The 27,172-nt window shown below is 40.3% G+C and overlaps 1 protein-coding gene and 1 long non-coding RNA gene across 8 annotated transcripts; one reads left to right on the forward strand and one right to left on the reverse strand.

Annotated features, from left to right (window-relative positions):
• The first annotated feature begins 3,018 nt into the window (after positions 1-3,018).
• On the forward strand, positions 3,019-26,882 carry LOC111343749 (beta-1,3-galactosyltransferase 5). Of its 7 annotated transcripts, XM_088754583.1 has the most exons (5): positions 7,036-7,129; positions 10,681-11,487; positions 13,472-13,528; positions 14,219-14,361; positions 24,149-26,882. In XM_088754583.1, exon 5 carries the CDS (start codon positions 24,185-24,187, stop codon positions 25,223-25,225), a length of 1,041 nt encoding a protein of 346 aa, XP_088610709.1. In that variant the 5' UTR covers positions 7,036-7,129; positions 10,681-11,487; positions 13,472-13,528; positions 14,219-14,361; positions 24,149-24,184; the 3' UTR covers positions 25,226-26,882. The 7 variants fall into 7 exon arrangements, with proteins under 7 accessions (XP_088610714.1, XP_088610712.1, XP_088610711.1 ...); XM_088754586.1 differs by lacking the exons at positions 7,036-7,129; positions 10,681-11,487 and adding an exon at positions 3,136-3,158; XM_088754585.1 differs by lacking the exon at positions 10,681-11,487 and having other exon boundaries at positions 6,990-7,129.
• LOC148734285 (uncharacterized) lies at positions 3,165-8,284 on the reverse strand. The gene is made up of 3 exons (XR_015999091.1): positions 7,887-8,284; positions 6,965-7,118; positions 3,165-3,828 (listed from the first exon to the last, which is right to left on the reverse strand). It is a non-coding gene; the product is annotated as an uncharacterized LOC148734285 (long non-coding RNA).
• Positions 26,883-27,172: the final 290 nt, after the last annotated feature.

Consider the following 27,172-nt stretch of genomic DNA (forward strand, 5'->3'; position numbering starts at 1 on the left):
GATGGTGCTGCTACAGAGAAGGATCTTGCGCCATATATTTTCAAGTTATAGGATGGAGAAACCAGAAGGTGCTTGGATGATGAGCATAGTTGACACGATGGGGTGTAAGATGTAAGCAAATCACAAATGTACGACGGTGCCAAGTTGTTAAGTGCCTTGTAGGATATAAGTAAAATCTTAAAAATAATACGTTGATTAACGGGAAGCCAATGAACATTGAAAAGAACAGGCGTAATGTGATCATGCTTTTTTTGTAAGTGTGACGAGGCGCGCCGCGGCATTCTGGACGTGTTGTAGCTTTTTTATAGTGTAGGCTGGTAGGCCATACAAAAGGGAATTATAGTAATCCAGCTTCGAAGATACAAACATATGAACCAGCAATTCAGTAGTGGTCGCTGAAAGATATTTCCTGATATAGCTAATATTTCGCAAATGATAAAATGAAGATTTGCAAATGTCAGTAATATGATCCTTAAAGCAAAAATGGCTGTCGAACATAGTGCCGATATTCCTCGCCTTTTGCACGGAATGGATAGTCTCACCAGGAATTGAAATTTCGTGAAGGAGTGGTCTTGGAAGATATTTAGCGGAGATCACCAATAATTCAGTTTTGTCTTTATTTAATTTAATTTAAATTTTTTATTGTTAGGGATCGAAAAAAGTACAAAATATTGATTGAAAACCCTAATTTTGGCGCAGAGTTTTGGAGACCAATAAGCAAATATTGTTATGAATAAATTCTCTTCCTGTGTGTAAGAGGGCATCAAGTGTTTGACATTTGAACAAGCTTACCGTCAACATTACCAGTAGAGTAGAAATGGCCCCTGTGAACATCATGCCGAGAATCTCTCGAAGTGTCTAAAAACTCCTGCATTTAAGTGAGTTTTAATCTGAACTCCGCTTATTGTTCAATGTCGCTACATTTAACGTATTGGCGGCAGTTGCGATGATTGATGGATGCTATTGTTTTAAATACTAAACCTGACACCAGCAGTAATAGCGAAACAGTGTTATTTGTTTTCATGAAAGCAGGAATAACAGGAACCTGACACCGGCAATAATAACGAAACAATGCTATTCGAGTTTGACTAATGGTCGTGGGTCGTGGGTACAATTCGTGGGTCGTGGGCGTGGGAGTGTGTGTGGGTAAAAGTCGTAGGTGTGGTTAATACTTAATAATAAAAATAACCATTTCAAATATTAAATATAATGATACATAAATTTTATACAACCCTGTCATTCATTAATTTAACTGTTCTTTCTTCTAGTTATTTTATTTTGTTTATTCAATTTACCCTACTTTACGTCTATTTTTATCTGTTATCTCACTGTCAATGAAATTAGTTTCAGTTTCGCGACGCATTCCGAGATCTCGTTTGATAATAAAGGAAAGAGAGATAAATCTGTAATTACACACTGTGTACACGTTTTTCGAGCTGTGCGGTCTGCGGTCTGCGTTCTGCGTTTTCGAGGTCTGTGTTAACGAGACACCTGAGTTGTTTTGTACGATTGTACCAAAAATGATTTCATATAGTAGAAGTACTATAACGTTAAAATTGCGACAGCGCTCGTGAATTCTATATTTGCGGCTAAAGTCAGGGGCCAAGGAACAGAAATTCCGAGATCTCGTCTGACAACATCAATGACAAAAGAATGATAGATAAATCTGGTAATTACACACTGTATACACAAAGGAAAACTGATTGTGCACAAGTCGACTGACTCAAAAGGCACACTCAAAACCTCTGCCAGACTGGTAACTCGACGGTGGAGGATCGTAAACGCGATATCAGCTGTTGTCACACTACAGGGTTTTGTCCTAGGGAAACTCAAATTTGCAAGTGTGACCGATTTTTCCCTAAGCAAATTACCTCGGGAAAGTTTTATCGTCTGGGGCTTGAAAACCGCAAGAGAACAAAAGAATGTCCTGTGGATTTCCCTTGACTACAACCCTAAAAAGCAGAAAAAGGGAAAAATCAAATCCCAGAGTAGCCGACCAATGGACGCTCGTCGGCGATCGCGCTGGTGACAGATCCGGAATTATCGTGTTGTGAAACTAATTTAATGTAATTACAAGATTTATCTCTCTTCCCGTCGCGAAACTGAAACTAATTTCATTGACAGTGAGATAACAGATAAAAATAGACGTAAAGTAGGGTAAATTGAATAAACAAAATAAAATAACTAGAAGAAAGAACAATTAAATTAATGAATGACAGGGTTGTATAAAATTTATGTATTATTATATTTAATATTTGAAATGGTTATTTTTATTATTAAGTATTAACCACACCCACGACTCTTACCCACACCCACACCCACACCCACGACCCACGAATTGTACCCACGACCCACGACCCACGACCATTAGTCAAACTCATGTTATTCCTTTTCGTGAGAGGCGTGAAGAAAACGGAGGAGGAGTTGTCTGTCATCACCTAACTGCGGAGAAATGATTTACATCAGTTTCACGCAGTAAAGAGTAGCCTGCAAAGCAGGCGTTCTTGTGGAGTTTGGGCGAAAATTAGGACTTTGGGCTTTCTGTTTTATTTTCCAGACTGCGCGTAAAATGGAGCGAGGCGAACAATTAGAAGGTGGGGGGAGGGGGAGAGGTTAGGGCTAGAGAAAGGAACCTTCCCTTCCCTTCTCTCCTCTCCCCCTCCCCCCGCCTCCTAATTTTTCGCCTCGCTCCATTTTACGCGCGGTCTGGAAAATAAAACAGAAAGCCCAAAGTCCTAATTTTCGCCCAAACTCCACAAGAACGCCTACTCTGCAGGCTAAGTAAAGAGTTGGTTAAGAAATGATTGAAGTGACCAGCCTTGTGTTTTTCTACAGTTGACAAGTAGCACTAAGAGAGACTCAACACGTTATATTCCTCGCTTTTATTACCCTTTTAAATTTTTCTTTACTTTTTTTATAATTTTTCTCCATGATTGAGGTTACGTGTTAAGTAAGGTTAATTAAGGGTCAAGCTAGCTTGTTAATTCCAAGTTTTTACTCCCTTTGAACGCCATGTGTATAGACTGACACCGTCTCCATTAGCCAAGCCTTGGATCTGAGATATTTTGGAATTAATATTAGAATATTAGGATGGTTGGCACCACATCTCAATATCTCCAAACGCGTATCAAATCGGAACTTAATCAGAGCGCCCTGCGGTAAGTTAATTTTACATAATTTCTTTAACAAATTAATTTGCCTTGGTGATGGATCATAGTCTAGAGTGAAACAGGCATTTCCACCTTTATGCCACTAAGTCAAAGTTACTGTTGTTACGGCAGCAATACAGCTTGACTTCGGCTACAAAGAACGTCTTCAGTCATTTGTTATTACCTTATAACGCTTTCCCAGAGGTTCCGCTTCTGCAGATATTTTTTTGATTTTAAGAGCCCAGTTCACGAGGAGGCATTTGTGCCAAAAATATGAATCGCCAGCGATAGAAAAAACTCAATCGTTAGTGCCAGCAACAAGTCGTAATTGTAAACCCACAATATCGTTGCTGTTTTATAGTTGTTCGTTGGTGCTGAACCTTAATCACATGTTTTGTTTTACCAAACGCCGTTGCACGTACTAATTACAGATCGCTGGTGTTTTGACGAAAACTTACAGAAAAGGGGTGACATATTGCAAAAGCGACTATCCATTTTAATTTCGACCAGGCGACAGTCTTTTATTACCTATTAATAGAGCATATAACGAAAGGGTTCTACGAATTCGCTATTGACCATGGGTTAAAGGCAAACAACACAGACAGTTAAGAAAAGTTGTGAACATTTACTCAATCAACGAATGCCACAGAGGGTGATGATCTTCGTCGGGTGGTGTTGGCTGTGAATTAAAAAAAAAAAAATCAGATAAAGTAGGTAATTCAAGTGTTCACAAGTTTACTTAATTGTTTTGCTTATTAGCATTTTTAAGTACGTGTCTCAACAGGTCATAATTGGGCCTTTTCACAAATATCCAAATATTTTTTTAGATATCTTGAAGTTTCCGAGATACTTAGAAAGTTTTAAGATACTATAGAAAAATTCACTGCCTGACGAGTGAATTCCACGTTAAATTTCACGCGAAAAACCGATATCGCACGAATCGCGAAGCGATGAGTGCGATATCGATTTTTCAAGTGAAATTTAACGTGGAATTCACGAGTCAGGTAGTGAATTTTTCTTGAATCGCATAACTGAATAAAAATAAGAAAACAAGAAATTATAACGGCGATGTTATTGTTTGTTTTTATTCAGTGTACGCGCGCCCTTAAGAAAGCCATTTTAAAGTCAACTGTCAGAACTGTCATTGTTAAGGGAATGGAAAGCAAGGTAAGTCGCTCAAGTTTGAACCGTCGACAATTTTAATTGTACCTCGTGAATTTTTCTTGAATGACATAGCAAAAGCCACCAAATCACTGGGCGAAACCGGATGTTTTGTATTTTTGTGCGCCACGCCAGTGCGCAAACAATGGAAACCCTTTCAAAGTCAGGTGTCAACATCTAGCGAATGGAGCGAACAAGATATTTTTAGAATGAAAACCACTTTTATTTCAAACTCGTGGAGAAAGCGGTGCCTCACATTTTACAATCTTCAGCAAAAAAACTAAAAGTGCACAATACGGAGTTATTCAAGACAGAGATTTGCCTGCTACCACTCAACTTGGCAAAATGTGGCGCCGACAATCAACAACTGAATGGTCAAATCCTCAAGCGAAATGAAAATTTCAAGCGTTCCGGTATCAAAGCAAGATCTACAAAAACCGGTAAGTGCTTTACAGTTGTAAAAAAAGTGTATTCAAAATATAATGATTAAGAATGGAATTTCTCGGTAAACTCTGGCGAAAAACAGTTCAGTTAAAAGTCACAATTTTAACTGTTTTTCTTTCATCGCAGGGAGTCGCTCGTTGGTGTCAATGCTGGACTGAAAGTTTATGGAAATATTTACTGGAGAATTATTAAAAGATACTCCAGTAAATATTCCGCCAACTGCTCCTGCCATCAGGTAACTAGAACTACTGGCATTGCTGTCAAGGTCACTAGTAGCTGCTGTGTTGCTTGGCGTGGCTGAGCTATTGAGAACAATCTCCCGTAAAGCATGACTTGAATAGCCGTTGGTAGTTGTAGTGCTTGGCGTGGGTTGAAACCGGCTAACTTATTCGACATTCGCCGCTGTTTTTCCAGAGGATTATGGCTGTAGCTGGATATGGATTCCGGATTAGAGTGGCCAGTGAGCTCTGATATCTCTACTGGGTCGAAATTACCACGGAGCTCTTGGATGACAGTTTTACGACCACTCGAATTCGTGAATTTGCCGTCTAGTGCTTTTTGAAACCACGTTGTATCTAAAAGAGGCCACTTCGTCGTCTGTATTGGCTACAATGGTTCGGATTTCGGGAAAAATGCTTGACCCTTTTCGGCATTGATAGCTGTTTTGGTTTTCTTTCGTAAGGCTTGTTTGGTTTTCCTCGGCGAGAACTGTCGTTTGGCTTTCTTCCCTCGTCTCTGGCAATTTGATTTTTTTTTCTATGCGTTTTCTCGTACTTTTGAGCGTGAGTGGTTTCCTCCAATTTTCTAAAAATTTCAATTTCAATTCAAAATTTGGGAGACATTCGTTTTCTATAAATTTCTTCATATTTGTTCATATTTTCGTAGCACTAGTTGTATTTACGTTCGTAACAATAATTTTTGCTCGCGACTCACGTCAGCTATATCGCTTTATGCGTTAGGGCGATTCCACGCTAAATACCCTCTCTTCCGGTTGACGTATTGACCAATCAGAGCGCGTGTTTACTTTAAGCTATGCGATTCTTAGAAAAACTTTGGGATACTTACAAAAAATCATAGCCTTTTTGACTGTTTTCCAGCTTTTCCGCGCTATTTTCTCGACAGAATACTCAGTTCTATTGTTCTATGCTAGAAATAATCCAGTTTAACGGTCTCCCACTTGAATAATGAGTGTATTCCATATCACCAGCAGCCATTTGTCAAAATGGCGGTGCTGGAAACAATGAGCTTTTATTTCCTTAATATTAGTGTCGACAATCTCTGACATACTTTTCAGCCTCCGCCAGGGAAAACTTTGGCCTAAGGGATTCAAAATCGGCATATTTTTTAAACAAAATCACGAGATATTTCGAGATATTTAAAGGATTTTTCGAGCTCTTTTGAAAATGTTTTGGGATATTTAGATATTTAGAAAGATATTTAGACGATTTTACGTGATATCTGGCCTAGTCACGATTCACGACAACATTAAACACACGTGGGAATTTACGACACTATTTGACTATTTAGCCAAAAACGAGCCGAAAGGTCATAGATGTGCACCGAGTAGTGCTTTTTGCTGATTTGATATAGCCCCTTGGCTAAATGCACGCAGCAATCTGAAGAAGAGTAAAAAAAACGAGTCTTAAGAAGAACGACATGAAAGGTAACAATACTATAGGTTAACAAGACTACAGAAAATTCTCAAGGCGCTTTAAATGATGATTACTATGGCACAGTTATGGCATTTAGATTTAGCAGTATTGGTTGTTATGGAGAGTTGGACTAAAAAAAATTACCTAGAAATTTCTAGAATGCTCAGTCATGCTGATCTGCGCGCAGGAACTTGATGTTCCGGAATGTTCCGGAATGTTCCGGAATGTTCCAGGTTCCTAATATACCGTAAGCCGAAATACGAGATACCTCTCGCGAATGGCATTTTGCCTATTCCGTCGGCAAACCACAAGCCACAATGTGAATCTGTTTATGCGTAACAGACATGTATGGTCAAGAGACCCCTTTCAAGTCTTCATTACAAATGAGATTTATTTATCCATGAGGATGGTTTATTCACCTTACGATCTTCGTCATTATTACTTTTACTTCCTTTGCGTCCAATATTAATCTTCCACGGCTACGTTCATGAGGCGCTCTTGGGCTACCATTGGAATCAGAGCTAAATAACTTAATAGTACACGAAGTTTTCAGGGTACCTTGTGGATTTAATTGTGCGTCCGGTCTTGGTTGTAATTCCAAGTGGCTTGAATATCGGCATCACATTTTCCAACAGAATGTTGCCGTGGCTGGTCTCACTAACAATATTAGCATTTGGTGACTTGCGGCAAGCACCTCCGTCATTTCCTTCGTCTGAAATATCGGTAAGTTCTACCATTAAGGGTACACGCTTTAAGTGTTTGCACGTCGGATAATAGTGGTGCAGGTGATTACGTTAACTAACGTGAAAGTGGCTTTTCTTTGGGTGTTTATGGTCACACGCTTAGCTGGGTGAAATTGTTAGTCTAATTTGTTTGTCATCACATTTGCACACACAAAAAAAAACATCGCCGATCGAAATTAGTACTCCTTCGATTCCAAATGAAGTTTGTTCCATCAGCTTTTGGAAAGCTTCGCTTGGATCACCAAAACTGAAGGGAGTGCGCCTTAAACAAAAGCGCAGGTGTCATGAATGCGGTGACGTACCAACACTCATCAGCTAACAGAAGCTGAAAGATACCACACTTTGCACCCGTTTTCAAAAACTGCTTTCAATCATTCATTGCTGCAAAGTATTGTCTTCTTTAGATTGTACATAACATTTCCTAATTACAGCCTTATTGACTTCCCTCAGGTCACAACATACTCTTAAATCACGCGATTTATTAGGAACCACTACGTTTAAAACCAATAGACAAGCTTAGTTGACTCTCTCGATAATGTCATCTTCAGGCATTCTTTCGAGCAGGTCGTTGACAGCTTTAGCTTGCCTAAATAAATGCATATGAATGGCAATTTAATGTTCAAAACTAGTAATTTTCCACGTCCCATTGGATTCACGAACCAAAGAATCTAATTAATATTTCAAAAAATAAAATCACTGGTTCTAGGAGAGTTAACCCTATCTCTGATGATATTTACCTTTTTGATGATTATATACAAATCGCCGAAACTTGAGTGACTCTGAATGACCGTCTCTTTCTCTCTCTTTCAACACATGGTTTTCAGCGGCCATCTTGGATTTTTGTACTAGTGATTTAATTATAAGCTAGTTCTGCAGGTTCTGTATTAAACCAGGTTATACGAAATTACAACACTAGGCAGTGACTCTGAATGACCGTCTATTGCATGATACAGTAGAACCACGATTTAACGAGCCTCTATACAACGAAGTCCTCGGTATAACGAAAAATACTTCAGCCCAGCTGAAGTTACAGTGTATGCCATAAAACCTCGATGTAACGAAATCCTCGTTATAACGAACACAATCCATAAGCCCAAACGTATGCAGATATCCCGTAATAACGAACAAATGTCAACAGGTGACAAAAGACAAATGAAAAACAGACCAACAACAATCAAAATCCTTTTTGTAACAGTAGAACAACTTCAAAGTTAAAAGCTCACTATGAATGCCGACATTGACACTTTCGACACATCTACAGATCCGCTTAATCCTCTTTCTCTCTAATTAGTTCTATTAAATTCTATATTTTTGAAGGCTTCTTGTGGTAAAATATATAAGCGGCGGGAATTTTTCTTGATTAAGCGTCTTGATTAACAATCTTAGTAGTAGACAAAAAAAAATAAGGTAATTTTCATGGGAAGAATTTTTGATTGGGCGTCTTGATGAGCAATGTTAGTACTTACGTATGATACACGATCCTCGCAGTAGATAGCGCTATTTATGCAATAGCGAAAATCAGACCTGAAAAAAATCAGGCCTGTACGGGAATCGAACCACTGACCTCTGCGATACTAGTGCAGCGCTCTACCAATTGAGCTAACAAGCCAACTGGGAGCAGGCCGTTAAGTTGATTCTTATTTTCATTGTATCTCAATGTTAATACTCAAGTAAAGTGGTTTTCTTTTGTTTAAGGTTTCCTTTCCATTGCGCCGTTCATCAACCTTTTCATTATGACATTTGACAAGTCAGTTGCAATTGTTAAAATTTTGTTGACTAGTTTAGTTTGCGGTGCCGTAGCTACCCATTTACACTCCTTATCTTAGCTTTTTTTTCTAGAGCCCCCCAAACACACCATATCACCTCTCTTGGCGTACCCTGTTCATAAGGATTGTCTACCACTATATTACAATATATATAACGCCAGTCATATTAACATATTTAGTATTCTTATCTCTTAGTTTTTAGGGTTTGTTTCTTGTATTTTGTCCATTGCTTTCTTTGTAATTAGGTTTTTTGTTTATTAGCACCAGTTCATTAGTCGTTATCTGTAATTACGCAATCATTAGCACTTCGATCGTATTTAATGCTCTTCCTTTATTTCAAAAGTTGTAAATAACTGAAGAAGGTCTCTGACCGAAACGTTTTTTATTAAAATTTTTTATATCTTTTACGTCAGAAGTTGTCCATCCTCGCAATTTTTTAAACTTTCTGCGTTCGTGTTGGCTGTGAGGTCTGGACTGCGAGTCTTTATTGATCCTCCTGGCGCGGTGCACCTTTGTTGGCCTGAGAGTTCCATTAACGACTACCTATAACTATATATATATATATATAAACAGAATAAAAAAGTAAACCAAATGATGAGCTCCCATTAGAAGGATCCGCGGAGGATACAGTGCTTCAATGAAAATGTTAAGTAAGTGTAAAACGATGAAACATGAAGCAAACTTCTAACTGTTCCAGCTTTAATGTGGCGACGTTTCGGCCTTCGGCCTTCTTCAGGTGGAACGTATTTACATAGAAATTAAAAACTAAAAATCCTAGTAGGTTTACAGAATGACCTGAATTTATACTAAACGTAAGAAATAAAAATAGTATTGCGTAATGCATTCCAAACCTAAATAATAGGATATAATAATGAGTAAAAGGCAAGAATGTGCAATAGGCGAAATAACCACGAATGGTTGCGAAGAACTCAATTACATTGTGTAAATGATGCCCTAATTAAGTGAGGACTGAGGAAGGTTATAAAACCCAAAAACACTGCAAGCAACCGGCCCCAATCGAAATATGCCAGAAAAGACTCCTTTTTTAGGGGGAAAGCCACCTTTCAAAAACCGGGACAATCAAGGCAAACAACAGGGCCAGAGAGCCACCAAATAGTCAAAAAAAATTGAGAGAAATCCAAAACTCGGTAAATATGTTTACACAAATTTTGCCACTCTTATTGAACTACCTTCACAGCCGATATACCAATTTTACAGCTGGGCAGGTGAAATTACACTACTCAGCTCGGACAAAACTACTAGTGACAAGGATATCTTATCTGATGTCCTCGGAGTAAGCATCCAATGTGATGACACTCCAGTGCAACATAAACTCCCAACAAACAAGCACAATGAGAATGATACTAAAAACATCAATCTGGAAGTTCAAAAATTGCTTACGAAAGGGCTAATTGAAGAGGCTAGCTATGATCCAGAACAAATAATCTCCACTATCTTTCTAACACTTAAGAAAGATGGAACTCATAGACTTATTTTAAACTTGAAAAAGTTTAATGAGTTTGTTACTAAATATCATTTTAAAATGGATTCTCTTGGCACCATAACAAAATTGGTTACCCAAAATTGCTACATGGCATGCATAGACATGAAGGATGCCTATTACTCCATACCAATCAAGCAATCAGGACCATGAAGTTAGCCCAGGAGTTATCGTTAAAGGAACTTTCGGTAAAATTGACAATGTTATTACATCTAACTGGCCAAGGGGGCCAGACGTTTCATTTATTTGACATTAATCTTATAGAAGCAGTTCGGGACATGTATAGGATTACCGTCATGGACAAACTGAAGCAATCAAAGCCAGGAAAGCACCTGGAGCCTATCGAACTTTTAGCCTTTAAAGAGGACAAAAACTTTGTGTAGTGGAGCATCTGACTGAATACCTTAGTAGGACCAAGCCACTAAGGAAGGAGCATTCCCAGTTGCCTCATGATCCTGTTTCGCAGAACACTGTATCTAGATGGACAAAGGCAGTTATCAAATCAGCAGGAATTGACATCACTGCCCATTCTGCACACAGTACCAGATCTGCGTCCACTTCGTCCTGTAAAGCTAAAGGACTTGCGATACAAGAAATTTTGAAAGCAGCAGGATGGCTCAACTCCGGAACTTTTGCACGTTTCTATGAGAAGCTGGTCGATAGAGCAGCAAATTTTGGACACACGTTATTGGAGTGAATAATGATACACATCTGTAGCCCCTTTTGACAAAAAATGCCGTTATTGTTGTTGAACTATGTCTGATTTTGTTGATAACTCATGGCACAGGACTTTGAAGTCTCATATGACTCCGTAGTGACGTAGACTGATGACAGGATAGAATTACAAATTTAAAAGAGACATACCTGTAAGCTGAAGTTTGATTGCGATTCTATCCTGTCATCAGTCCGGAACGAAGGAGTCACATCCCAACCCACCCACCCTTCTCCTTCGTTCCTTATCCTGTGCCATTCACGTGGAAGACTGACCGACAGCATGCGCGCGCATCTCATGTGACTCCTTCGTTCCGGACTGATGACAGGATAGAATCCCAATCAAACTTCAACTTACAGGTAAGTCTCGTTTAATTTTGTAATTCTCGGTGACGCTTGAGTAAGATCTTGACCGTTTTACTTTGCGCCATTTAATGTTGTACTCAATGTTTCGGTCTTTCCGGTTACAAATATGCTTACTAAGCTCAGTTGCGTTTCTATAACGTTCATTACGGAATGAGCAAATGTGGTTTTGATATCTTAATTTGAATAGAGTATCACAAAGTCCGATACAAGTTTCCCTTGTTGTTTGCGTGGTTACTTCGGCTTGGTATATTATGCTCTCCATATGGTATACTATGTTCTCCATATCCTTACTAGGCTCAGTTGCGTTTCTATAACGTTCATTACGGAATGAGCAAATGTGGTTTCGATATCTTAATCTGAATAGAGTATCACAAAGTCCGATTTACGTTTCCCTTGTTGTCTGCGTAGTTACTTCGGCTCGGTATATTATGTTATCCATGGGGCATGTGTCCGGTTAACGGCAGTTACAGTTTTGTTATTTCCTTCAGCGACTGTGGATTTTCTTATTTCGGCTTTGTTGTGGCTGGAGATAATTGATTTAACGTTATTCATGCAGCTGTAGCTTAATTTAACAGTGTTCCGATTGAAAATTTTATGTAGTGGATTAGATTTGGGGAAGTGCTGGTCGATCAGGGAAAGAAAGCATTTTCCAACATTTGTTTCAACGTTTCTGCTATACTGCGGGTTGTACCATAGAACGTTCCTTCGTCTGTTCCTCCGCGGGCTTGATGTCCGGCTGATTGACACGTTATACGTTAGTTTGTAACTGTAGCCGCTTTTATTAAGGGCCTCTTGGTACACGTGCTTGGCATCATCGAAGCATTCTTTGTCGGACGAAATTTCTGACAGCCTCTTGTTTATGGATTCCGGGATGTTTCTCAGGATTGACGGTGGATGGTTGGAGTTTTTGTGCATATAGAGTGGGATGTTCTCTTCTTTCGTAAATAGATGGTGTTTACCGCTTCGAAGGTCAAGCGTGACGTTTAGAAAGTTAACCATAGTCGTGTCCGCCTCGACAGTGATCTTTAAATCGTTCGTACGGAAGATTTTGCACAGTTCCTTCCTGATCTTCTCAATCTCTTGGGGATTCCCATTTAGGGCTGCTAATCCGTCATCGCGGTATAAGCCTATGTTTCTGTCGTATTTTTTCGTGAGGATGGACAAAGGTAGCATCCGACTAGTTCGCTCGTTTCTGCGCCATCAAAGGATCCCATTGTGACATCAAATTGGTTGTTTGCAGATTTCTTCTCCCATGGACAATCATCGCTGAATAGTACTGATCGCTTTGAGTGAAGTATTATTTCACGCTCTTGGTTGGTGATCTGTCGGTACGTTGAAGCGAAATCCAGCGCCTTTGACAGTAGGCTGTCCGTTATCGAGGGGTAGAACTCGCATACGTGAAAACATATGAATGAGGGTTCCTCCTTGTTTTCCAAACTTTTGAACCATTTTAAAACGCCAAATGTGTTCTTTCACTGGTTTATTTTCGTACTGTTGATGATGGAGGTATTGATTTCGTCTAGGATCTGCTTACTAACTACACCAATCTCCGATTTCGATGGGTTGATCAGACGGCATGTTGGATGGTCATGGAACGTCGGTTTATGATCTTTTAGAGTGATAAACTCTTCTTTCTTCGCCAATTTTTCAACGCGGTCACCTAGCTTAAGACGTTCGGCAATTCTGGCAGATTGTGCGTCTAACTTGCCAACTAGATTATCACTTGCTTTCCTGTATGTTTTGGTCACATTGTCCTTGATTAACTTGCATATATATATATATATATATATTTATATTTCATATATAACTAACTGCAGACAGCACTTTTTTTTTTAACTATAAAAGCCTGGAGACCAGGCGGTTTTATTTCGTCAATGATATCTATTTACAATTCTACTGGATTAAAGTATTAGAATTAAATTATGAGTTACTTAGGTAATTACGGGTCTCGATTAACTAATGATATTTTCTCTTACAGGCGGCACGAACAGTGCACGGGCTATAGCAGCCCGGAGTAAGCGCCCACCTGTAAGAGGTAACAAAGTTCTATTTACAAGTTTTCTATTTACAAAGTTCTATTTACTAGTTTTCTATTTACAAAGAGTTTTGTCCCGACCATGTGGGGCGCAAACAGCGCGCGGGCGTGTAGCCCGGAGTAAGAACCCCTCATGGGCGAGGTTTAAAAAGTTTTATCATATACAAAGGTTCAGGGGGGAGCAAGAGAGGGGAAGAAGACAGGTTTACCAGCGTCGACCGAACAAAATGCGTTTTTAAAAGACCAAAAATTCCTTAAGGTATCAGTGTCGCTACTAATTCTGAGTTGGACATCTTTTTTAATTAAGTCGATAATCGCGTTGGAGCTCAAAAGAGAACCTTCGAAGGTAGCTTTATTTCTGGCAAGCCAACACCAATATATGATGGTTGCCTTGAGAAAGTTAGATAAGGATATACCGGTGGTAGATTGGTCTAAGGAAAAGGGGTAATAGATAGATGTAGGGGAGATAGAAAAGGGGGAGTCGAGTAGAACACGAAAAAGGGGAGAGAAATAGTCCCAGACTTTCACAACTCTGGGACATCCCAAGAAGCAGTGTTCAATAGTTTCTGTTTTGCCGCAGATCGCGCATTTGTCATTATTGATGTATCCCCAAGACTTTAGGAGATATCTTACGCGGATCATTCTATGGATCAATAGCCAAATTAGATCGTTTTTCTTGTTTTCAATTAGCTTTAGGCGAGACTTGCGCCACACCCAGGCCCAACGATTGATAGGGCGGTCTATAGCAAACGCCCAAAAACCGGAGCACCGGGGTGCAACGCAGACGGGGTCAAGCAACAAAAGATATAAATTCTTACTGGTGAGTGAATCGGGTAAGGCACCAGTTTTCTGATGCAAGATACCGAAATTATCTAAACAAAGCCGGTAGTAATTGGAAGGAAGGAAGGAAGGAAGGAAGAGGGACCAGAATTGGTGGGAAAAGAAAAACGGGGATCTAGAATAGTTAGCTTATGTCCTAAAAAATATCGAGCTAGGTAATGCCATTTGGATGTACCAAAGTCATCTCTTAAACTGAAAAAAACAGCGAGAGGCGCAGGCTAGCGCATTTAGCTTTAAAATTAACGACGTTGAGGCCCCCAGAGGATGGAGGCGCACAACAGCGATCGCGACTATCATTTTCCATTTCTCTTTTCCAGATAAAAGGCCAAATGATCGATTTAAATCTATCGTGCACCCAACGGGGTGGGGGGATGACTTTAGCAACATGCCATAAACGGCTTGCGCCTAAAGTATTTACAGTTAAGGTCCTACCGATAAAAGAAAGGTCTCTTTGTTTCCAAAGATTTAGAACCGAATTTAGTTTGTCTAATTTGGCCCGCCAATTGTCGTCGTCGACATTGACGAGGCCGTTTGAGAAGTAAACACCAAGCACTCTCAATTTAGTGACCCATTTGAGGCCATAGGGAGATTCAATTCTAGTTCGCCATTTTTCTAACCACATTGCTTCAGATTTGGACGTGTTCAGTTTAGCACCAGATCCTTGTTCAAATTTTGATACGACTCGAAGTGAAGAAAGGGATCTTTCGGATTTTAAGATGTAAGTAGTATCGTCAGCGTACTGGGATATTTTATATTGAAGGCCCCCTGCTCCGGGGAGCAGGAAACCCCTTACAATATCTTTACGGATTTGCGTTGATAATACATAAAGGAGAGGAGATAATGGGCATCCCTGTCTCACCCCTCTTCGTAAGTGGACAGGGGGGGACAGGGAGCCATTAACAATGATTCTAGAGAAGGCTTTAGAATAAAATAGCTCGACCCACCCACAAAAGGAGGGGTCAAAACCAAATTTACGCAATACTCTCATCATGAATTCGTGGTCAACTCGGTCAAAAGCTTTATCTTGATCTAAGGAAATGAGAATACCTGGTTCATTTGTTTTGTCAATCATGTCAAGGGCATCACGAAGTGAGGCCAAATTTGAGATAGTGCGGCCGACCACACCGCACGTTTGATCTGAATGCACCATGGAGTTCATGACTTTTTTCAATCGTTCAGTGATGATTTTAGATGCTAACTTGTAATCAGCGTTTAACAAGGAAATTGGGCGCCAATTTTTTGCGAGGCGTCGATCATCTTTCTTGTGGATGAGTCGTAGGAGGCCCTCGTACTGGTTATCCGCGAGGGAACCAGCAAGAAAAGCCTCGTTCAAAACGGAAAGGAGAGATTCGCTCAAATCGTTCCAAAAAACACGAATAAAATTCTGTTGGGAGACCATCAGAACCGAGTGACTTGCCGGTCTGAAGGCCTTCCAATGCAGTAAGTAATTCATCATTAGAAAAAGGGCCTTCACATAGATTGCGCTCAAAATCAGTCAGTGAAAATTCGAGGTCGTCAATTATTTCAGTTTGAATTCGCATATTAAGAGGATCTTTGGTCAATAAATTCTTGTAGAAATTGGTTAGAATTTTTTCAAGATCATTTTGTGAATTTCTGAGAACACCGTTCTCGTCAAAGAAAGATTCAAAACTATTCGTGTCAGCTCGTTTTTTCTCCAGACGGAAGAAATATCGTCTTGGTTTCTCGCCTTCTTCGAACCATTGTGCTCGGGAGCGGACTTTCGCTCCTTCGGCTTCTTTCGAGATTAGAGAGGACAATTGGCTTTCCAAATCGCTAATTTCACCTGGGTTATTTAAGCGATTAGAATGTAAAGCGTTTTTAGCACGGGTTAATTGCTTAGTAATTAGGATTCTTTTGGCATTTGCTGTTCTCTGTTTACGAATACAGTATGAAATACTTGTTTTGCGGATTTCAATTTTTAGAGCATCCCACCATTCGTGAAGGGAGGCGAATTCGGGGATTTTAAGCTTAAAGTTGTTAATCGATTTTGACATAATGTTTTTAAATTGTACATCTGAGATTAAAGAGCTGTTGAACTTCCAAATTCCAGGACCGTGATTGGAAGGGTTAGTCGTTAGTTCAATTTTTACAAAGTCATGATAGGATAGTGCGTATACACATGGAAAAATATTACCTTTCGTTACTAGGGTTAAGCCTTTAGCGATGAGAAAGCAGTCAATTCTAGATGCCTGCGTATGGTCCTTGTTAGACCAGGTGAAAGTTACTTTGCGCGGGTTGTTTTTGCGCCAAATGTCTGTAAGTTAGAAGTCAGCACAAAGGGATCGGAGAAGTTTTTGATCAGACAATGGGATGGCGGAACAATTTAATTTATCTAGGACATTGTCCACACAATTAAAGTCTCCCCCGATCAACAGATCCCCTTGGGGGAGAAAGTAGTTGTGTAGACGAGAGAAAAAGCTATTGCGGTCTGAGGTAGTATTGGGAGCGTAGATATTGACTAAATTAAGTTTAGAATGATAACATTCGATGAGTAAGCTCAATATTCTTCCGTCTGAGTCAGTCAAAAAACGAATAATTTTTCATGGGAAGTTTAAAAAAAAAAAGAACGGCAACGCCGGCGGACTTGCCTGTCCCGAAGGACCACAGACATTTGCCGCGCCAGAGTTTTTCGAATTCCTCTGCGTGCTTTCTGCAAGAAACGTGCGTTTCTTGTAAAAGAATGATATCACAATTCAAGTGGCCTAATTCCTGAATACTTTTTCGAGTTTTGCTGGAGGATCCAAGTCCTCGCACGTTTAAAGAAATAATTTTCAGCTTGTTCATCGAGTTTAAAGTAAATATTTAATACTTATACCGTCTTCTTCTGTGGTAAGCTTTCTGCCATCCTTCATCATCTTCGGTTTCTGTGCCAGAAAAATCACGGCGTTGGATCTGTCGCGCTCGTAACGATAATGGTCCCGATAATATTTATCATCTCTTTCTCTTCTAACGTCGCTGCGATCTTCTCATCGCTCCTCTCTTCTGCCTTCATTCTCAGAATTCCTTGTGCGCTCTCTTCTGTCATCCCGTTGTTGCCGCTGTCGTTCTTCGTCTTGTTTACGCTTTTACTCCTCCTGCTTGTGCTTTAGCTCTTCTTTTTGTTTGCGTCTTAGCTCCTCTTGTTTGCGTTTTAGCTCTTCTTGTTTGCGCTTCTCCTCTATCCGCTCCTTCATTCGCTTAGCCCGTTCTTCCTTCTCTTCTTCCTTCCTCCAGATTTCTTGTATGTTTCGTAAAAGTGCTTGTCAAGAATCAATGTAGGGTCCAGATAGACACCTAGGTACTTGTAATTTGTAGTCGTGTCGATGCGAGATCCATTTACTGAGAGGTTTTTTTTATTTAATCGCTTTCACCATACTTACAATACTAAAAGGACTAAAATATACATATGAACAAGACACAGAAGAGAACGGAGGACAAGGGTGCGGGACACACAACAGAGCGAGGCTCCAAATTAAGTGTGCCCTTAGATTAGGTTTAGGTTTAGTTTAGTTTAGGTTTAGTTTAGTTTAGGTTTAGTTCTTTGCCATCAAAACCACTTAATCTTTTTGCCGCCCCGAATAGCATTACTTCAGTTTTTCCTTTTTTGAGATTAATGATAAGTTCGTTATCTCGAAACCAGGAGGCAAGGCTATTGATGTCTTCGCTGAGATTGTGTTGAATAATATCCAAGTCTTTCGAGGATGTGAAAATTACTGAGTCATCTGCGTAGGTGATCAGGGTTTTCCTTTTCGGCCGGCGACCGGCGATTTTCGCCGCCTGCGAACGGCTCCGTCGCCGGCGACTAAAAGAGTCCTTGCTGTTATATAATTTAAAATATTTGAGATAAATAATAAACACTTTGTATGTTGCCTGACAATGACGTATAAGAAACGGAAATCGATAAAAAGTACATATTTCAGCAAAAAACGAAGTAGAATTTTTGCGCGTGTACTGGTACGTGACATTCAGTACAAGTTTGCGCGGTCAAGTCATGTATCACTGGCATCCCTTCAAGCTTAAAGATACGTAAATTATTCAATTTTTGCATTTAAATAAATTACTATTTGAAAGGTCGATTATCTTCTTGATTTATCCGCTTTTAACTGTTTTAGTTAGAACAGATATACTTTAACTAGGAACTACTTATTCTCACTAAGCCAAAGCATCACAAATATTATCTTGGGCCAAGTCCGAAGTAAAGTAAGTCTCAGGCGATCGTGTGGGATGCAATTAATTGCGAAATATTTTCTATGATGTTCGTATTTTTGTTTACCTTTGATTTCTGTGTCAATATATCTTTATGTGAAATTCTTCCAGATCGATTCGAGTGTTGTTTTACATTAATATTTATAAGCAATGTGCCCGGTATTGCCAATCAACGTGCTAGAAAAGGGCTGCATTTTATCAAATACATTGTCATTTCTTGTGTTGTTAAGCCTGTTCATTTCCTTAATTTAAGCACCCAAAATGCACCAGATTGCATCTCAGAGCGCTCAAATGTTTAAAATTTCCCGGGGGGGGGGGGCATGCCCCCGGACCCCCCTAGTTGTTCGCGCCTTCGCCACTCAGGCTGGGCGCTACTCGCCCAAATTGTCTCCGCCTGCTTCCCTTTCATCCGACTTCAACTTTCTTTGAAAAGGAAAACCCTGGGTGATAATCTTAGAATGACGGAGCGGCTTGTGGACATCGTTGAAATGAATCAAAAACAATAACGGCCCGAGAATGCTTCCTTGGGGAACACCTGTGAAAACAGGGTTAGGTTCTGACAATACTCCCTTAAATTGAGTGATCTGGTTTCGGAGGAATAAATAGTCCGTTAACCAGTTCAGTTCATTATCCTGTATTCCATACCGAGACAGTTGTGTCTCGGTATGGAATACAGGATAATGTGGAGACAAATGTGTCTCCTGAAGGAGATAGATGTCAAAATTCTGCCGTTTGAGATGATTAAAAACTTTGTTCCGCTTGGGAAATTCGGCGATGCCATTTACATTGAGTGAGCAAATAGACACCGCCATAATTAAAGGAAACGGAAAAATGAAGTTAAAAGCGAACATTATAAAATAAGCGTTCAGGAAAAGTTTGTAGTCTGCTTGGGCGACTTGGAAAAACTCGAGAAGCTTCGCAAAAGCGTCAGCTTGCTCAGTTCCAGTAAGCCCTAGCCATTGTTGTTGCGTGGCGTTGGAAACTTTTAGCTGGCGACCTCGTTGTTTTGTGTGATCACCGTGTTGGTGGTAACAGTAGTAGCCTTGGCACTTGTAGAAAAAAGCGGCCGGCGCCACTTTCATAAATGCTTGCCTGTGAGTTCCTTGACGGCCCAGAGCGTTTAGAAAGTAAGTGAGCCCCTGTCCCGAGGGTTCCGACAGCGTGTTGTTTTCCTGAGGGGTGGGCTGGTCGGGGACGGTGTCGCTCGCGCTCGAGGACGGGTCATTTGAAGTTTCCACTGTGGCGGCAGTAGAGGGGGTGGGGATGAATTGCTTGGCCGGAACACTCTCCTCGTCGCTGCTTTCTACGGGGTGGGGAGCGTCTCGTTTTCGGCGCGGGGCGGGTAACGGGGTGGTGTCCATAGTGTCTTGCTCGTTAGAGGTGACAGCTTCTGCGTAGGTCGAAGGATGGCTTGAGAAAAGGTTCTGGGTCTCCTCTGAGCCCCAGTCCCGTGGGGCTGCGGCGATTTCGTCCAGCAAAGCGGACTCACTGGGGTCTTCTGGACGGGCCTCTGGCGGTGGTTGTGGGGGTGGAGGGGCTGGTTGCACCCGGCGCCTTCTGGAACAGTTTTTCACCACGTGCTCCGTGGACTGGCAAGATAGCACGTGCTAGGCTGTCCAGTATATTTAAAGCCAGTTTCAACACCACCGATGACTAACCGTTTTGGAATGTCCCTCGTGATGTTAGTGAATTGTGCGACACGTATTCCGTTTTCAATGTGTGTAAATCCTTCTTCGGGGTAGTGAAGTCGTCGTAATTTCGGCGATGCAAGCGTGCCATAGGTGTTGAGGAGTTGAATTAAATCGTCGTCAGGGTATTCCACTACGACGAAAATCGAGACGTGAATCGATTTCGCGCCCAACAAGCGTCGTTCCTTTCGCTCATCTCCATAATCGAAGCCAGCATTCGCAAGTTCTGCCGCACATTCTGCGTCATCTAAGGTTATATCGAACCATTTTCCTCCGAATTGGGGCACTATGCCGGTAATACGTTTAGCAAAATCAGGCAGGGATTTTGCGATGTTGATAGAATCAAGTTCCATAGAGTCATCGATGATTAATCGTACTGTTCACCTGTGTACGAAAACCGGCCTGGGACGGCTGAGCGCCATGTGTTTGCCAGAAAAACCACGCAAAACAGAACGCATAAACCGCTGTACTCACCCCTTCTTTGCTGTAAGAAACACGTAAACCGTCTGGCGTAAAGCTGTCTCGAAATTGGCCTCAAACACTCGGAAAGAGGGACTAGTCTAATTTTCGGACTAAGAACAGGTATTACGCTTGAACTTAGCCAAAAGGCCGACCAACTTTACACTGTTTCGGCCTTCTGGGCCTCATCAGTGCAGTGCTGATGCTAGAATGGGGAAGAACCGAAACGGTCACCCCAAACGACCCAACCTTTGTGGTATCGTCTAAGCCATGCCAGAGTGCTCAGACTAGAGTAAACTAGCGAGCATGCGCAATTGCAACAGCAATGACTCATCCTAGATAGAGTGCTCAATTTGCACATGAAAGCAAAGCTTTGTATGCCAAAGAGCTATATCATATACATATATATATATATATATATATATATAAATTCTGTATAAATATATATATATATATATAACTGCAGACAGTAGAACAGTGCTCAATACATAGAAGTAGAGCGAAGTATATATTGTGGGAGGAAAAAGACAAGTAAACTACAAGTTCATCCCTACAAGCCTGTTTCGTGGTCGCCCACTCATCAGGGGATTTAATGAGAATAAACTTTACCATTGCTTATATACAATATAATTTGCATGATCTAACTAGTCTAATTTATGCAGCGCGAAATTGACAGTTTAGTTGTTGCGTAGGAGGGCTTTGCTTCTGTGGCGGCATGAAGACACGAGTTCATTACGTTTGTTTAGTGTTGATAGTTCGGGCCGGCAGATGATTAGGAATTTTTCTTTGAGGCAGAGGTTGCATCTTTTAGTTGAGCTGTTATACGGTGAGTGCGATGAGAGAATGCGCCAGGAAATAAAGTGATCGATGTTGTTGTCTTTGAGGGTCCAGATGTGCTTGCTGAGTTCGGTAGAGTTTCTGTGTTTAGCGTGGCGGAATGATGCGGTGTGGTTTCTGTATCTTGTTTTGAAGTCATTCTCTGACTCATTCTCGGACTCACAGAGAATGACTTCAAAACAAGATACAGAAACCACACCGCATCATTCCGCCACGCTAAACACAGAAACTCTACCGAACTCAGCAAGCACATCTGGACCCTCAAAGACAACAACATCGATCACTTTATTTCCTGGCGCATTCTCTCATCGCACTCACCGTATAACAGCTCAACTAAAAGATGCAACCTCTGCCTCAAAGAAAAATTCCTAATCATCTGCCGGCCCGAACTATCAACACTAAACAAACGTAATGAACTCGTGTCTTCATGCCGCCACAGAAGCAAAGCCCTCCTACGCAACAACTAAACTGTCAATTTCGCGCTGCATAAATTAGACTAGTTAGATCATGCAAATTATATTGTATATAAGCAATGGTAAAGTTTATTCTCATTAAATCCCCTGATGAGTGGGCGACCACGAAACAGGCTTGTAGGGATGAACTTGTAGTTTACTTGTCTTTTTCCTCCCACTACTCTAGTTTGAGCACTCTGGCATGGCTTAGACGATACCACAAAGGTTGGATCGTTTGGGGTGACCATATTGGTTCTCCTCCATCCTAGCATTAGCACTGCACTGATGAGGCCCAGAAGGCCGAAACAGTACTGTCTGCAGTTAGTTATATATATATATATATATATAAACAGAATAAAACGTTAAACCAAATGATGATCTCCCAGTAGAAGGATCCGCGGAGGATACAGTGCTTCAATGAAAATGTTAAGTAAGGGTAAAACGATGAAACATGAAGCAAACTTCTAACTGCTCCAACTTTAATGTGGCGACGTTTCGGCCTTCTTCAAGTGGAACGTATTTACATAGAAATTAAAAATTAAAAATCCTGAAATCCACAGAAATTTTTAATTTCTATGTAAATACGTTCCACCTGAGGAAGGCCGAAGGCCGAAACGTCGCCACATTAAAGCTGGAACAGTTAGAAGTTTTCTTCATGTTTCATCGTTTTACACTTACTATATATAGATATATATATATATATATATATATATATATATATATATATATATATATGTATATATATAAATTCTGTATAAATTCAATTCCCGCTCATTCTATATATATATATATATATATATAACTAACTGCAGACAGTACTGTTTCGGCCTTCTGGGCCTCATCAGTGCAGTGCTAATGCTAGGATGGAGGAGAACCAATATGGTCACCCCAAACGATCCAACCTTTGTGGTATCGTCTAAGCCATGCCAGAGTGCTCAAACTAGAGTACACTAGCGAGCATGCGCAATTGCAGAGCAATGACTCATCCTAGTTAGAGTGCTCAATTTGGACATGAAAGCAAAGCTTTGTATGCCAAAGAGCTATATCTAACTGCAGACAGTACTGTTTCGGCCTTCTGGGCCTCATCAGTGCAGTGCTAATGCTAGGATGGAGGAGAACCAATATGGTCACCCCAAACGATCCAACCTTTGTGGTATCGTCTAAGCCATGCCAGAGTGCTCAAACTAGAGTACACTAGCGAGCATGCGCAATTGCAGAGCAATGACTCATCCTAGTTAGAGTGCTCAATTTGGACATGAAAGCAAAGCTTTGTATGCCAAAGAGCTATATCTAACTGCAGACAGTACTGTTTCGGCCTTCTGGGCCTCATCAGTGCAGTGCTAATGCTAGGATGGAGGAGAACCAATATGGTCACCCCAAACGATCCAACCTTTGTGGTATCGTCTAAGCCATGCCAGAGTGCTCAAACTAGAGTACACTAGCGAGCATGCGCAATTGCAGAGCAATGACTCATCCTAGTTAGAGTGCTCAATTTGGACATGAAAGCAAAGCTTTGTATGCCAAAGAGCTATATCTATATAAAAAGAGCTATATATATATATAAATCCCCTGATGAGTGGGCGACCACGAAACAGGCTTGTAGGGATGAACTTGTAGTTTACTTGTCCTTTTCCTCCCACAATATATACTTCGCTCTACTTCTATGTATTGAGCACTGTTCTACGAAAATCAAGTCACACTTTATATATATAAATATATATGTGTGTGTGTATATATGTACAGAATATTTTCTATTCCTGATGATGTCGTGGATCGGCGAAAGCTTGGAAACGTGCAATTACAAAACTGAGCTCAGGGCCTCATTCAGTTGAAACCTTTACATAATCACGTAATTTGTTGTCTTACGCAGTCACTTGAAAACATCCCTTGGTAAGTTCAAACTCGTTTTGAGTTAGGGGCACAAAATCAAGAGTGGTTCTTTAAGACTGTATATTTTTGTGTCCGAATAAATATTTTAAAACCCTTAAACCCTCTACTCAAAAGGATATTAGCGTGGTCGTGTAAAATTTTATTAAGGTAAAGGTTTTCTTATTGTTGTAGCTGCTGTACTTATATTATCAATGCTGTTACAGCCCTATAGCTATACCTCACAATAATGACATTTCAATTCTCTATAGGTAAGGGGCTCTTGGCTTTTATAGAGGTGTGGCTTCATGAAAAAAACGTGTCAGACGTCAGATATGTTTAGTAAACTGAGACACTGCGTGGCCTATTTCACATCGAAAATGCTGAGAAGAAAGTTTCGAACTGTTGCTTTGGTATTGACTGCCTTGTTAACAACTTACGTGTGTGCTTTTCTACTGAGCAACCCTTCCAATGCTCCAACTTCACTTCCTAGTCGGTCTAGACCAAGAGACGATTGCAAAACTTGGAAAGAATCTCCACAGCACAAAACGACCTTGACAACAAAGACATCATGTGCAAGGAACTATTTCCTTCTCGTCTTGGTCTCATCTGCACCTGCAAATCAAGATAGAAGAAATCTAATTCGTCAAACCTGGGGTACTGATGACAACGTGCCACCAATGTGGAAGACATACTTCCTTATTGCACAAACAGAGAATCAAACACATTCAGGTTTGGTCAAAAAAGAGGACGAAGCCTACGGAGACTTAATTCGCGCGGACTATTACGAGAATTACTGGAAACAGAGTTTTAAGATAATGATGGCCTTTGAGTGGGCATCGAGATATTGTAAGTTTTCTTATATTATGAAAGCAGACGACGACATCCTAGTTAATACTGCTGATTTGATTAAATTTTTATTAAAGAAATCAACTCCAGAAAAGAACCTTTTCCTGGGACGACTTCACCATAATCCAGCTGTACGTCGAGAAGGTAAATGGAAAGTCAGTTACGAAGAGTACAACCATACTCATTATCCAGATTTCTGTAGTGGGGCTGGCTTTGTAATGACTTATGACGTTATCGAGTGCATTGTTCCCCTGTTTGATGTGATTAAGCCTTATAGGATGGACGATGTTTATGTTGGTATGCTTGCTCATGCCATTGGTGTGATTGCAGTGGATCATAGAGGGTTCTTTATGCCGTTTGATGGTTATGACGACTGTAATTTTGTCCCAAACGTTCTTGCACAGCACCGAGCGACTGGACAGTGTTTAACCAAATTGCTTAATATACATAAGAACCGTAAAGATTTCCTCTTTAGTAGAAAGCTTGGATCTTTCTTTTAATTTGATATTTCACACTTGACTTAACTTTGTTTACCTCCATATCTGAATGATATTGGCGTGGTCTAGTGAAAATTTTACCACAATTGGAAGTTATGTGGCAACCTGATTGGCCAATAGGCCATTATCGATAAGAGTACAGACAACGCTACTTGCGTCAACGTGTCACGCAATGACCACGTACTGAATGAATCGTTTCAATTTAGGTCGATATTGTGGTAAAAAAAAACAAAACAAAACAAAACAAAAACGAGTGGTTTGGCGAGGTTTGTACTTTTATCCACAACGATATTCGGCATCTCAGTGGTCATAAAATGTTGCTGACTCATCAGGTTTGCGCCTCGTGAGTCCACAACATTTTGACCACTTCCAAGACAACTTTAATTAAAACTGGTAAACAGACTCGGGAATAAATTAATACTCTGAGGAGAGAGGGGCCAGAGATAAAATAAATCAAGATCTGCTTAAAATACGGAACTGGTGCTTTAATAACCAGCTACTTTTGAACCTAGACAAGACGAAACTAATGATCTTTGGAAGCAGACAAAACATTGAAAAAGTGAATGATAATTTTAATCTGTCCCTTTTCGGGAAAGATCTTGTACCTGCAACAATCGCTAAAGACCTCGGTGTAATTATGGATCCAAACTTAACTTTCGGAAATCATATTCTAGAAACAGTTTCTTCGTGCATGTCACCTTTAGCTCAGATCAATAGAGTTAAGCACTCTTTTGACAAACAGTCCTTAATTATTATTATAAACTCACTTTTTTCAGTAAATTATTTTATTGCTCATAAGTTTGGAGTAATACTTCTCAAACAAATTTAAAAATGTTACAGACAGTCCAGAATTTTGCTTGCCGCATAGTAAGTGGAAGAAGGAAATACGATCACGTGTCTCCAACTTTAAAGGAACTACGCTGGCTGCCAGTGAAGGAGCATCTCTACTACCGTGATGCCGTAATGTCATTTAAGTATCTAACTGGTTGTGCTCCTGGATATTTATCTACACAATTCATTAGACGATGTTATGTCCCAAATCGTAGAACGCGAAGTTTTCAAATGCTTAACATACCTCGCTTTAGAACAGCAAGTGGCCAAAGGACTTTTTTCTATAGAGCAGCTACTTTATGGAATTCCTTATCTATCGATCTTAAACTTAGTGAATCGGTTAATGTGTTTAAGCGCCGCCTCAGGTCTCGCCTCTTAAGTAACCTTAGCACTTCCGCTATTTAAGTCATTGCTCTATTTTAAGTCTGATATACAATTTTTAGCTTAATTGTATAATTAATTTTTACCTTAATTGTATTGCCTCTGAAAATCCTCTTTCGGGAAGTGGTAATAAAGTATGTATGTAAGTACCAGCCAAATCTGCATATAAAAGGGCATTATAGTGTTTTGAAGTATGTATTAGTATCTTATGATGGTGCCACAATGGCTTTGAGTGAGTTGCTCTAAATTGAATCATAGGCATGCTGCGCATGCAAGAGTTTTTTTTGGATGGGCGGGTAGAAAAGGGACATTCAGTGGCTGATTTTTCATTTTTGTAAAAGGACAAGAGCATTTACCTTCAAAAGATTCCAACGAAAATAAAGTTCAGTAGAGAGCAAAACGAAAGACTACCAATTTATCTGGAATAAACTCAGACGCACGTATTTTATATGTTATGGTCAATTGCCGTTAGTCTGAATAATTGTTAGCAAAAAAACTGCATTGGTGCTACGCTTCCCGCTTCTACTGCCCGCTTAATACATACCGATTCATTTTTTTACTAGGAAGTTATGATATCTATTATTCTCTATTATCGTGTATAAATAGAGTTCCTCTATTCATCTATTTATCTGTATTCTCCTTCATCCATTGTTTGGTCTCGTCACGTAACACACCCTCTCCCACCATTACTTGACGAGACGAAAGACCGACTTGCTCGCAAATTCCAAAGCAGCTCTG

This window comes from Stylophora pistillata, chromosome 3, assembly GCF_964205215.1.
Source record: "Stylophora pistillata chromosome 3, jaStyPist1.2, whole genome shotgun sequence".
Lineage (NCBI taxonomy): Eukaryota > Metazoa > Cnidaria > Anthozoa > Scleractinia > Pocilloporidae > Stylophora > Stylophora pistillata.

Excerpts from the sequence above, each read along its gene's own strand:
- LOC111343749 (XM_088754588.1), top strand. The coding sequence starts at position 24,185 with ATGAAAAAAACGTGTCAGACGTCAGATATGTTTAGTAAACTGAGACAC.